The sequence below is a fragment of the Lepisosteus oculatus genome, chromosome 11, assembly GCF_040954835.1.
Source record: "Lepisosteus oculatus isolate fLepOcu1 chromosome 11, fLepOcu1.hap2, whole genome shotgun sequence".
NCBI classification, from domain to species: Eukaryota; Metazoa; Chordata; class Actinopteri; order Semionotiformes; family Lepisosteidae; genus Lepisosteus; species Lepisosteus oculatus.
In genome coordinates, this window is record NC_090706.1 from 25,747,603 (window position 1) to 25,761,982 (window position 14,380).

Genomic DNA, 14,380 nt, shown 5'->3' on the forward strand with positions numbered 1-14,380 from the left:
ATTTGATCAAATTTACATTGGCCGAGCAACGTCTCACCATCTGAAGATGATGCTGCAGAAAATATTGGATATACATTATAGTACTATTAAAACTAAAGAGCTATGTATGCTTTTTTCCATTTCCCAAAAATAAAAAAAAATAATTGGCCATAAATATTGCATTTAACCAATGTGCCGAACCCTTGTGTTCTGTGTAACCATTAGTATTTTCAGCATTATTGTTATCTAAACGCGGTCTAAAGATCTAAAGGCCTTAAAAAAATTGAAAAACTTGGAATAGTTTTCCATGGGAAACACCCATTCTAAAGTATTACTCAAAACTAAATAAAAATATTGAATAAATAAACCGTGTTATATAAACAGAAGTTGCATACAAAGTAGGTCTTAATACCTGTAGCTAGGAATAGCAATTAAGAGAAAATCTACTGGACTTTTAAATAGGCTTATTACGTGTGCAATGAAACTGGTGTAAAAATGGAAACATAATTTGTTCTTCAGAACTAGCTGTTAACGGGCCTACATCTTGGACTCTTATCAAATCTCAAACTTTTTGATGTATTTCGAAGAGCCAACAGGAAACTACAGATCCCGGGAACGCTTGGGGCGAGACGTTCGCCTCATCACACAATAACCCGGGCTCTGTTGTCTTTCCAGAAAGTGGAGAACTCAACCGCCTGGCCATTTTTTCTTGTTTCATCACAGCACATCTGTTCTGGCGGGTTGAATGATGAAATTACAAACGGTCCCGACATAAAACGCTCCGACTTGTGGGAATGGTATTCCTTAACAGTGGGAGTATCCAGGAAGTAGCCATATTGGATTCATTGAGCAGTTCCACTGTGTCAGTTTAGGGAGAGAAAGACGGAGACAGCCCCTGTTTGCTCTGCTGCTTGATCAAATATTCACACATACTACAATGGCTGCCACGGATATAGACAGATTTTCAGTAAGTATGCATTCATCAGAAATTCATAGATGAGCTGGACAAGTAATTATTTTCCCCTTCGGGTTTTCTTTAACGTTGTTCACCACAGCCAGTTAGCCTAAGAAATACAGTAGCGAGCTTGCCTAGTAGTAGTAGCGATTCACATTAATGCTGATTTTGATGTGTTAGTAGTCTGGTGTTTTTAATATTTAAGATACATTTAGATGCACGAATCAGGCCTGAATGGAGATAATTGTCATTTACTGTGTGGATCCGACCATAACCTTACTACGTTACTGGCATTGTGCTCTGTTGGGTTGGCAGGACTAATATAATGGATGGTTATAGGAAAAATTTAGCTTTCAGTATCTGGAGATCCAGTAGATCTAAAATGAAATTAGGTGTTCCCTTAAAACCGTTAGCTTGTACTGTACGCACTGACAAAATTATAGGTGTAAAGCAGGCAAATTTATAGGTTTTATAAATTTAGCTGTATTAGGTTAATGATGGTTCTGAATGTTTAAGTTTGTGATTATTTTGAAATGTTTAGACATTCGACTGTGCTGTTTTAAAGTGATGTTTTATGTTAAAGTTTAACAATTGGTTTTGCGCATTGAAAACCGTGCGCACATGTACGTATAGTCTTTAAAAGATGAAATCATGATTACTAGTCGTAAATAAAACTACCTCTAAAGCAAATTACACAGGATAAAACCGTATATTGTTATCTTCTGTCAATGTAATTCGGTGGTTAGGTACGCAGATTTTGAATGAAGGCAGCGTTGAAAAGTATCTTATTTAAATCATCTCCTTAACGTAGTGGAAGACACACCTTATCTCCATACATTATGCATGGAAACGGGTGAAAACAGCCTTCATTTTCATCAGTGTTTTGCCTTCTTTAGATTAACGGCGTCTAAATTAATCGTGTCTGTAGTCAGAATTTGTGTATAAAACATGTCAAGTAAGGAAGCATGTTGTTTAAAATCCATAGTGCCTGCCTGATTAGCTTCTGAACTGGAAACGCACACTTTAAAAACAGACAAATCTTTCAACGCAATTACATAATACACATTGACCTTCAAATTACAATCGGACTGGAGATTGAGAGGGTTGGGGTCACAGTGAAGCTGTTCTATAATAGGAGATTGCTTTTTTTGAGACCATAAATCTTAGTAAAGCATAGTGATGCGGACTATTGGCCTGCAACGTGGTCCATATGTGATGACTCGATTAAAAAAAAAAAAAATCCGAGTATTTCCTTTTGACATTAAGCATTCGCAAAAGAGATTCTTTTGAATTGCCGGATTGCAGGCATTAAGTGGATTAATAGATTAGCATCAAGCTACTCACCTTCAGGTTAGAGAGTTGATTCCACTTTCGTACTGATTTTAAGCAGAATTGAAGCTAACGATGTGTGTATGTTATGATGTCATTCAAAAATCAGTATTATAAAGGGTACAATTCTTAAATCGTTATTTGCCCGCTTAGGATTATAAAGAGAGTTTCCCTTGCCCCCCACCAAGTCTACATCAAAATGTCTTTGCTATAAACATAGTTCCTGTGAAAAGAAATATGTGAGTTATCTCCTACTGCTTTGAGTTTGCGAAATTATCACTGTAACATCATTTTAAAAGCTTTTATGCAGTTTGAATAAGATTGGTATGACAGCTTTTATTCTAAGTCTCTTATTATAACGAGGCATATGAATTTAAGACCATCTAGTCCAATTATTGTGGTCATCAATAATAAGCAAATTTTGAAAGAGGATGAAAGGTAAAACAAGAAGAAACATATCATAAACAATCTTCATACATTTTTAGTGGTCGGACATTTCCTAAATGGAGGAAGTTTGCAAGGCTTTGAGACTGTGAAGCAGAAGGATAGGTCCTGCTTCATCTTGCTTTACCAGGGGGGTAATTTAGCTCGCAATATGAAAAAAGGGGTGATGAAGACTGTGCAGGAGTGAAATCAACAACCTTCAGCATTGTAGGTGAAGGCAGTTAAAACTGTTAACTTTTTACAGATAAATCTGTACCTTCACATGATGGGAAGTTGTCTCAGAACCACATACCAAGTTTGAGATTGGTAGTTCTCACAGCTAACAAAAATACAAGCAATATCAGACAAGCGCTGCTTTGTTGAAGTGTTTCTTCAATGTAACTCCAGATTACATTTGCTTAATGTTTAAAGTCATCTTGGAACAAAGGCTTTTTTTACACAGCATATGGTATAAACAGCTCTGCCCGTTGTGAAACCATTTGAAGTGTGTAACAAGCTCGTTAGATCTGCTTGATGGCGCTCTCAAAGAAATCAAGACTGTTTAAAGCTAATTGGTGGGAAGTGATGTGCAGATCTTAGTATGTGCTTATTTACTTACTATCTCCAGACTATTTAATTCTCAGTATGGTTTTTCCCCTTAATCAAATAAGTTTACGAATTTGTCAATCGCCAAATGTTTTTTCTCAAGGTCCTTATATCATTAGTACAAAAGATACAGAAAATGAGAAAAATATGAAATAATAGTATTCCAACTACCATTCACAATTGTCTAATCTCTAGGTGGACAGACTAAATTGCATCTAAGTATGGCAATATCTCCATGATTAATGTCGGTAGTCAATGAGAACGAAAATCTAATGACCCCATGAAATAACAGATGAAGAAAACATTCATTATCTTTCTTTGTTGTGTGAGTGCTGAGCTGCAGAGCTCCAGAAGAATAGGCGATTGTTAGTTGACAGACTGGGCTGAGTTTGTACAGTGCCCTGTTCTTTGCCCTGAGTGACTTGCTACTTATGATTCTTCACTGAATTCCTACATTGCTTGGGATAGTTCCTAAGTACAATATCTGGACTGTTTTTCTTACAGTTTAAATATTTTATTCTAAAATGTAATTTCATCTGGGATTCTTGATTTCTTCTTTGGGCTTGGAATACAGCATCAGTGAATCCATGTGACATTACCAGGAGTATTTCGGTCGTAGTTCCCATATCTGTCAAAGGGGAAAAAAAAAAAACATGCACAGAGCATTTGGATCATGTTTGGATAATGCCAATCACATGCACTTCCAACCAATTGACTTCTATTTGATGCATGCATCTTTTTAGCTTTATTTTATGTTCTATTTAGGGTTTCTCAATGTAGTTGCTTTTATCACACAGAAGGTGTCATCTCTTTTTTTATGGTGCAGAATTCACCTGGGGCTGGTCACCATTTAGAAAGATTTAATCTGACTTAAAATATATCTTCTTATATAGCTGCAGTACTAAATGTAGTTGTACATATAAGAATAGTGCTTAAATGAAATATGTATAGCTATAGTATGCAATGCCACTGCACTGGTATCAAGAAGGCAGGTAGAAAAAAAAATCAGACAACACAAGAATTATAGAGTTTTCTTAAAGTGGTATATGTCCCCCTAAAGATGCATTATAATGCCTTTGTGCTTTTGTGAACTAGAAATACACTCTGAAAGAACAATGTAGTGGTGTCTTTTTGTACAGTAACTTTCTTCTCTGCTCATGTTAAAATAACCTATCATCACAGCGCATTGCTGAGTCCCTCATTGCAATCACTGTTGATTTGTTTTAGACCCCCTCATACTGCATTACAATGACTTGGAAACTGATCAAAAACTGATTCTCCTTATGCATAGCGGGTAGTTCTTCTGCTTCGGCAGCCAATATGGATGACTCATCTCCCTTTTCATGAATTTATTATAGTAGGTAGGTCATCACACGGGTGTTTTTAACTCATGAGGCTAAACACCACCTACTACTGAATGTCTAAGCGCCAAGGCAGGGTATTGAAATAAGGTTTCACTTTTGTTATGGATGTGGAGGGCAGCACTGAACTGTTTAAACTGTTAGTTTCAATTGAGATTCAGTTTAACAGGTGAGGTAAGAACTAATAGATCAGAGAGAATGGGTTCATTGTCTTACAAATGGAATAAGATGACAACTGCTATGCTAATGAAATAAAAAAAATAGCAGCAAAAAGAAACAAATATGTGTGCAAGAAGAATTCATTTCCCTTTGGCCAAGGGAGACAGATTCTCCTATTCCCAAGGGCTGATCTGTCAGTACAGATGCCTGCAGCTGCTATTAACTTAAAACACTTAAGGTTTTTTCCCCCATATGAAATGAAAGTCATTGTTACCTGTGACTGTATTATTGGTAGAGTTACAATGCAACACTGTCCTTTTTCAAAACATTTTTTTCCACTGTTCATATTAGATTTCTAGATTTGTTTCTTGTGTTATGTGTTTATATGCACTTTCTTTTACAAATACATACAGGGTGTGTAATGGTTCGAACCAAACAGAGAAAACTTGAAGTTTCCTTTGACTGTGTATGGGACTCTAATCATGTGATACCTTAGACTAAATACAGCTAAAGAGCACACAAGACTTATGGAAGATTTGGTATACTGAATATATAACTTATATAACTTCCAATTTACTTTGCTTGCCTGTTTCGGGACAAACGTTTTCTGATTACTACCAAATCCTTAAAATGGTCTTTTATTTTCTACATTGCCTTTGGTTATTTTCTGTATTTTGCCTATAACGTATATTTCAGTGAACCAAAGACCGTGCTCTAAAGCTAATTAAATTGTAAGACCTCAGCACCATTGATTGCTAACACATTATTTGGTTTTGCTGAGCTCATCAAGATAAAACAAAAGGGCTTTTTTTCTTCTCACTCATAACTGAGGAAAAGACTTTCACACCACAGTGTAACTTTTTTTTCTTCTTATCTAGTCTGGAGAACTAAAAAAAAGCCTTAGAGAAATTGATACAAGTTGATTGATTTGTTGTATAATGGATAAATATTTAGATCCTTTGAGGATTACTGGAAGGTGGCTGGTTGGATTGTCATTATATCAAATCACGTGCACAATTGCAGTATTTTTTTCCTATCAGTGTCTGATGGAGCAGCTGAATGGCTTAGCTGGTGCCAACGAATTCTCCACAGTCGGTGGGAAGTAAAGAGATCGTCCCACCTGAACGTGCTGATTTCATTGGCCCTCTGGATGGGAATGATTAAGCTTTCATCTGTGCACATTGCTGCTTACCAACCAGGTGTGAACATGTGTAGTCATCAGCCTTCGCCCTGAGATGGGATCTTGCATTTATTCCCCTAGTATTGCATTTTGCTGTGTACACACCAGTTCAGTGAGCCAGTTATTCCATATGTTTCAAGGGATGGTATATAAGCTGTTATCCTTGATGATATTTTACAGGATATGAGCTTGTTACCCAAATCCGCAAATCCATCTGCTTGGTGTTAGTAAGAATGAATGATTTCTGAGTGGATGTTTAGTTACTGAACTGAATCTCATGTGTGTAAAAGCCTTTGGTCTCCCTAGTCCAGCCTGTTGCCCTTACTATGCTTCATTCAGACTTCCTTTTAGTTTGTAAATTTAATTGCATTTAACATCAGTAGCCAGTTCATACAAGAATGAATTCTGCTCTTTTACTGTGTGAATTGCAATGTTTTTTTGTCAGGTCCATGACTAATGTTTTTAAGAAAGATGCATATTAAACTGCCTTTCTATTTTCTCCTAGTTAAAAATCTTACTTTGTCATGATCTGTATATTTGTGCTTTCTTACTATTTTGATGGTAACATTTGCAATACAGTGGTTGGTGTTTTACTCTGTCATCAATCAGCCCGATGAAATAATTTGGACAAATTGCTGTGTTCCCTAAGGTAGTGTACTGATAGTGTATGTCCTGTGTTGTAGTCATAACAGGCTGAGTGGTCTGAGATCTGCAGCAGATTCAGATTACATCATCTACTGAGTATGTAGTGAGAATGCTTGTGCTTGACAATCCCACAGCTCAAGGGGAGGACAGTAAGATTTTACACTTAAATGTACCAGAATAATAAAGATTTATTTTCTAATTTGATTATGCACTTTTGTTTATGCACTGTCTATAATGAAACATTTGGAAATTCTGCAATCTCATAAGCAAAGGCTTTTATATGTTTTTACAAACAGTGAGACACTATCAGTATTTTCTCAAGACCTTGGAAAAGATCTTCTTTTAAGGAGTGAATCGTTTGCTGATTGAACGTGTAGGATATATAGAATTACACATAGTTTAATAGTTATATTTAGGACCTCATATCTTCTGATCTTAGATGTGCTTTCTTAAGCGTAAACAGTTTTTAGTTATTTTGCCTGTTCAATGCAATTGCTGCACTGCTGCACAGACAGGGGCCATGAAGGAACAGCTTTTGCCCTTTGAAAAACAATTCAACCAAAGTTGTATACATACTTTGTATATAGTTAATAAGTGCAGGTGAGATGTATTCAAGGTGTATTCTTTTATTTAAAATAAGGCCATGCCTTTGCTGGATCTGTGTGTGTTTCAGTTTGAGGTGCAGAAACATGCCCTTGTGTTCTTCAGTACACTTATCACTAAAGGAGCTGGAACACACAGATTGTTTTGGCCTTGCTTATTCATGGGAACCCACATTTCTTTAAAAAAAAACATTCCAGAGGAATGGGGGAGGGGGGTGGGGTCTGAGGCACTAGCTGTGAGAGTTTTGCCAGAGATACTAACATCTTCATTTCCTGTGTTGTGACATTATGACCAGCGTAATTGGAATGTGCAGTGTCAGAACAGTGGTTCGGCTTGCCAGCCTGAGAAAAGAGTTCAGGTTTTTAGAAAGATGAGAAGGAAACTCTAATATAATACTGTTGATTAGTAATAGTTTTACACTTCTCTATGGTGTGTTAAGGCTATTCATATTTAAATTAAGCATTGTATGAAAATGAACAGAATGAATATATTAAATATTTCAATTGTCCTCTTAATTCGCCTATGTTAGTATTCCTGTATTTTGTGGGTAAAAATGCTGTAAGAATTTTTCTAGGTTTTGTGAGGTCTGATGGGAAGAATTGCAGTTGTTTCAATTGGTACTATTCTGACTTTTTTTTTTGATGAATGATACAATGGTTAAAAGGAGGACAAATTAAAAAAAATGCATCAAAACAATCCAGTTTTTGTACTTTTACAGTTATTTTCATTTTTAATTACACAGTCATATAATCGACATAATTAACAGCAGTTGTTTTAGGAGGGGGACTGAAAAAGCAATGTTTCTGGGGTGTCATTTAAAAGTACCGCTTGGCTTATTTGAACAGAATGAAGAAAAACGGAACCTCAATCTTGCGGGCCATGTTGGATTTGACAGTCTTCCAGATCAGCTCGTCAGTAAATCAGTGACACAGGGGTTCTGTTTCAATATACTCTGTGTAGGTAAGTCTGTTGGTGATTTTTCACTTTTCATTTTTTTTTATTTAGATCTGTTTTGTGCATTCATTTTATCCTGAATGTCATACTTGTTTTTCTTATGTATCATTTGCAAAGGTTATATTTGAGCATGTAGTTTTTAGTTTTTTGCTTTCACCCCTAGAATGTTTGATGTTTGGAAATAAAAGGATTCAAAACGGAATGGTTTTGTCATTTGCATCACCTTATGTGCACAAGAGAAAATCAGTAGTGGGATACAGTCTTTGGGAGGAAATGTAAGAAATCTGAAAAAGTTTCACTTAGGAAAATGATTAGATTTTAAGAGGGAATGATGGGCCAAATCATAGAGAATTATGGGAGTTTGCCCAACCATGGTGTAAAAGCAGTCTCAGATCCTTCAAAAAGGAAGTGGACACGTTGGTGAACCCTTTGGAATTACCTGGATTTCTGCATGAACCACTCATGAAAATGTGGTCTGATCTTCAGCTAAGTCACAATAATAGACAAACGCAAGCTGCTTAAACTAATAAGACACAAACAATTGTACTTCTTCTTGTTAGTATTGAACACTGGGACAGTGTTCTATGGATGGATGAGACAAAAGTTGAACTATTTGGGAGAAACGTGCAACGCTATGTTTAGAGGGGGGAAAAAGCACTGCACACCAACACCAAAACCTCATCCCAACCGTGAAGCATGGTGGAGGGAGCATCATGGTATGGGGCTGCTTTGCTGCCTCTGTGCTTGGACAGCTTGCTATCCCAGAGGGAACTATGAATTCAAAATTGTATCTAGAAACTTAACAGGAGAATGTCAGGGTAGAAGTTGGGTGATGCAACAAGACAGTGACCAGAAACACAGGAGTAAATCAACAACAGAATGGCTTAAGCAGAAGACAAGTTGTGTTCTGGAATGGCCAAGTCAGAGTCCAGACCTCAACCCAATTGAGATGCTGTGGCATGATCTGAAGAGAGCTGTTCATGCAAGGAATCCCAGAAATCTCAATGAACTAAAACTTTTTTTGTAAGGAGGAATGGTCTAAAAGTCCTCCTAACCATTGTGCAAGTCTCATTAGCAGCTACAAGAAATGTTTGGTGGAGGTTATTGCTGCTAAAGGAGGCTCTACCAGTTATGAAATAAAAGGGTTCACATACTTTTTCCAGCCTGGACTGTGAATGTTTAAACAATGTGTTCAATATTGACAAGAAGTACAATTGTTTGTGTCTTATTAGTTTAAGAAGATCTTGTTTGTCTATTATTATGACTTAGTTGAAGATCAGACCACATTTTTATGAGTAATTAATGCAGAAATCCAGGTAATTCCAAAGGGTTCACAAACTTTTTCTTGTAACTGTACTAAGACCCAAATGAGCTAGATGAATTGAAAAAGCCTCATCTCATTCTTAATTTTTGTATTTTGATCTTAATTGCTGTTAGAATGATTTAGAAAAGATTCACATCTACAAGTGAGCAATGATTTTCCAAACACTTTTCTCATTGCAGAATGTTCTTATTTGTCTGTTTTTTTTTGCACCAGGTGAGACGGGTATTGGCAAGTCAACATTAATGAATACGCTTTTTAACACAACGTTTGAAAATGAAGAGGCTAGCCACTATCAGAATGGAGTGTATTTACGCCCCAGAACATACGATTTGCAGGAGAGCAATGTCCACCTGAAGCTTACGATTGTCGACACAGTGGGGTTCGGGGATCAGATAAATAAAGAGGACAGGTATGTGTGCAAAACGGTGAAAAGCTGTAGCTGTAGAGCAGAAATTCATCAGTACGCTCTCTGCTTGGTTTTTTTCTAAATTCTTTTTTGTATACAGAAGTAAAGAACGGACTCTCATTTGTGGTATAATGTGTTTTAGAGGAAAAATAAAGGCAGAAAAGTAATCCAGTCAGGTAAGGGAAACAGGTGGTATATTGAAATGTAAAAAAGATGCTAGAATGTTTTTTGAGAAGGCGGAATTCTTTCATTGAGCTCCAGCTGGGTGGTGTTCTGGTTTCAAGGCCTTGAAGGGCCTGACACTACTCTGCGCCTGGCGACATATGAAGGCAGGAGATCATTCACACAGTTTTTCTTCTTAAGCAAAATGTGTTGTATAGATTTTTTAAAAGAAATGAGACTGGGATTTTTGTGAATGTTCAAATATTTTGCTTGCCACATGGACTGGCCCGGCAGTTTCTTTTGGTGGACTGTGGAAGAAACTCAAAATGTCAATAATTGGAATAACTTGTCACTGAATATTGAATATTAAATATGTCCCATGTAAGTCTCCAAATTGATTTCTTTTGTGGAATATTTCTTGCAGAAATGGTTGTTTAGCAGACTGATTTATAAAATGCAATGTGAATACCAACTGTTCTCGCTTTGATCAGACATTGGACATTGGTTCTTTTCTTTTGGTATATTTCAGTCAAGTTGTTTTTAGCCAAGGTTATTTCATATAAATAAATAAAAAAATACATTTTTCAGAAGAAGGGAATGATTGGCTTGAATGGCCTTGTGACTTTTAAATGTCTAGAAATATATAATTTATGAGGTTATTGATTGTGGATTGTAAGCGGTCTGACATTGTGCATTGTCTGATACTCCCCGTGGGGCTTTTGAAGAAGCTCTTAAAGGAAAACAGCTAATAAGTTGTGAAATGCAATCAAATAATATTCAACAAAACCCAAAACAGGCATGACTACATTGATTTCAACAGGAGTTAATAGAATAACCATAAAATGTAGTGTTACAAGAGTATAGTGTTAGTTCAGTTTTTCCTTTGTTTTGTTCACATTACTCCTCAGCGATAACCCCTGTATCAGATTTCTAAATATTTATTTCAAGGCTCACTAAAAGTTAAAGATACATTAGCATGATTAATCTGAAGAGTGCAAAGATAAAACATGGTAATTATAAAGCTTCCCCTAGGTATCAATTTAATGATTCCTGAAGACTGTTGCTGAAGGTTATGATTATTGTCTTTATTGCCTATACATGAGGAGAGTAAAACACTTGATGTAGACATACAGGTTTATTAACATATAGTAGCATATTTATGCATTTAAATAATACATTAAAAGATTTTAGGGGGATATATTAGTTAACTTCAAAACAAATGCTCTTGTTTCATCTTGCCTGCTGTGTTCTCTCTGCAGCTACAAACCGATTGTGGACTACATTGACACACAGTTTGAAAACTACCTGCAAGAAGAGCTGAAAATCAAGCGCTCCCTCTTCAACTACCATGACACGAGAATTCACATCTGCCTTTACTTCATCGCTCCGACAGGGCATTCCCTCAAATCCTTGGATTTAGTCACCATGAAGAAACTGGATAGCAAGGTATTGAAGCAGCATGCCAGCTCTTAGCGTAGAAAAGTGTGCGCTCAACATCTTTTACTAATTTAGCAGAACTGCCTTTATTCCATCATTGTTTACGTGTGCTGCTTAATTTGTTTTAAGAAGTGGCATTGTTGTCATGTTATAAATAGAAAAGGATTTAACTGTAAGCTGTAAAGGTTTATTGGAATTACTTGATTCATACACTTCAGAGCACTTATATAATTGATGTACTGTAAATTTTATCTTTCTAACCCCTGTTGTTGTTTTTATTTCAAGTGTCCAGAAACTTTTGAGGACAGATTGTTCACTACCGACACAAGCTGTGTCTGCTGCCCATATTTAGGCAGTCCTTTTTTTGTTGGCAGATGTTTAGGTTACATTATGTAGGATTTTCCGAATTCCTCTCACTTTGTTAGATGGTTTTAGTGCAGCTGAAAGGAAATTCTAAATGGAATCCCGAAAATCTATTGGAGCAGATGCTGCTGGGCCCCTGACTTTATGGCCTTAATACGTGTCATATCCTTAATACAGGGAGGGGGCTCACGTGAGCGGTTTTGCTAATCGTCGTGTATTGGGAGGGGGCGCCGAGCACTGGGATACAGGGGTGCCCAGGGGGATATTTATAGTTCCACATGTCTCAAAATTTAGCTTCCACACAGACGGTAAAGGCCAAAGAAACAAGGGCCTTTTAGAAGGAAATGAGATCATTTCTTTTTTCAAGTGAAGTCCAAAGAGATCTTTGCTACTCATGACTTATCCCCAATGTATATAGAATAGTAGTATATTTCTGTAATTATATGGCACTATGTAATGACACGCACTTGAGTAGAGCTTTTCTCTTGGTTATCTGAGAGTATGTTTAGTTGCTTAGTAATTGATATTGGTATTGATATTTAATAAATGAACCTAAACAGATCACGTAAAAATATAATTTTCTTGTCGGTCAAAAAACAAGCATTTTTCTTGAATTATCTTCGAGCGAATCTACAGCTCCTGTAGTTGACACATATCCTCTTTTCATTGTCCAGTGTTAGATGTACTGTAGTGGACATTGGACATTCATGCAGGACTTGTAAGATCACGTTTTTAATGTCGCAGTTATCAGCTTCAGCATTTTGACAGAGAGCTGCAGTGCTGCCCCTTCACAAAATGGTTCATGACCGCACTATTTGTTTCGCATTTGAAAAAAACAAAAACTTTCTGTAGTCTCTTTAACGCAGCAGGGGTGAAGTTGCATCAGGACACCTGGGAATCTGATTTCTCAATAGAGAAAAGGTGCAGAGGGAGACATTTTAGAAATACACGGGAGTACCAGCTGATCAGTAAGCGAGTGCATAGTGCAGATGTGTATTGAGTCGGAGGCATTACAGTTAGCTGTTAAGGATGCCTACTGCAGTAGGGTAGAGGCTGTTCTTAAGTCTAGTGGTCCGTGCATTTATGGTGTGGTACTGCTTGCCAGAACACAGGGGGGGAGAGACGTTTGTGGCTGTGCTGGTTGGGATCCTGAATAATGGAATTGGGCTTTATTGCAACAGTGGGTAGTGTGAATCTTATCAATTTGATGGTAAATTGCATCCTATAATCTTCTGTGCTGTAACACTCCTACTTAGTTTTAATAGGAAACAAGCAAGTGGCATCTACCTTATTGTTGCCATGAATTTGATGTTCATGAGTTACTTGGTAATCAAAGATTTATTGTTTTTTTGATATTGGTCTGCAAAGCTTGATGTTAGGCTTTTCACAAATATGCTCTAGTATCAGCCTGTTCTTGCAGTGGTGTGGCAGAGGACTCAAGGAGTTCCTATGATGATAGCTTAAAAGTAATCCTCTCCCCTTTTGTTCTCTGCATAGGTGAACATCATCCCCATTATTGCAAAAGCTGATACTATTTCCAAAAGCGAACTGCACAAATTTAAAATTAAGATCATGAGTGAGCTGGTCAGCAATGGAGTTCAGATTTATCAGTTCCCAACTGATGATGAAGCTGTCACAGAAATCAATGCATCAATGAATGTAAGTATTGATTTTTTTTTCTAAACTGTTTTAAATAAATCATTCAGCAATTTGGTAAACTTTACCCTCCATCTCTTTTAAAGACAGATCTAGGCCTTTGTTGAAGCTGCTCAGTGTAGAATTAAGTTTCCCTTCACAGCTTTTCCTTTGTTATAAATCTGTTCCTTTTTACTCTGTGGAAAAATTGATTTTGGGAAATGATCAGTAGTGAGGATTATCTCGGTCTAAATGGAATAAGTATTCTGGCAGTATATGAAGCTCTGCCACAGTTTTATAATGGTTTAAACATGAGCTTTCTAAGTAGGCAGCTCCTTTGTGAAACAGGAAAGGCTGTTTTTCTTTCAGTCTCTTTAAGAACTTCCTTGCTTCCAAGAAAACTACTTTAGAAGTTTACTTTTACATTCTTGGCTCAAGTCTCTGTTTCTGAAGCCAATCGTTATTAGTACTTTGCCTTTACATCAGAATTTATTGCTCAGAGCAGCAGAGGAATGCATATTAAGGCTTATAAATAGTCTCATATATACTTACTCATGAAACTGTCTCCTGCAAATTGACTTTTTTCAGGTATATTTTTAAGAGACTGTGATTTCTCTTTTGTTTATGGATTACTCTTATTTTTTACGAAAAGTCAGCAATAACTATGCTAACTATCATTAGCCTGAAACATTTGTACTGTTGTATTCACAGAACATTTTGAAATCTTTTTAAATTTAAGTTTAAAAGTGGCAGGATAAATTTGATCCAATAGTTTGTTACCCCCCCTGTTGATTCCTTATCTAGTAGGAACAAAAAAAATGTTTCATTGATATTTCTTGAAAAGTGGTAATTTTTTAAA

At 36.6% G+C, this 14,380-nt stretch overlaps 1 protein-coding gene across 5 annotated transcripts in view; it reads left to right on the top strand.

Annotated features, from left to right (window-relative positions):
- Positions 1-640: 640 nt before the first annotated feature.
- Positions 641-14,380, top strand: part of septin8a (septin 8a) — a 30,142-nt gene continuing 16,402 nt past the window's right edge. For 2 of the 5 annotated variants that reach the window (XM_015349461.2, XM_015349462.2), the window contains exons 1-5: positions 641-946; positions 8,086-8,200; positions 9,732-9,927; positions 11,346-11,532; positions 13,384-13,545. In XM_015349461.2, coding sequence (XP_015204947.1) covers positions 917-946; positions 8,086-8,200; positions 9,732-9,927; positions 11,346-11,532; positions 13,384-13,545 — 690 coding nt within the window. In that variant the 5' untranslated portion in view covers positions 641-916. Of the gene's footprint in view, positions 947-7,561; positions 7,670-8,085; positions 8,201-9,731; positions 9,928-11,345; positions 11,533-13,383; positions 13,546-14,380 lie in introns of those variants that run through there. The other 3 variants (XM_006631812.3, XM_015349464.2, XM_015349463.2) reach the window with 3 other exon arrangements.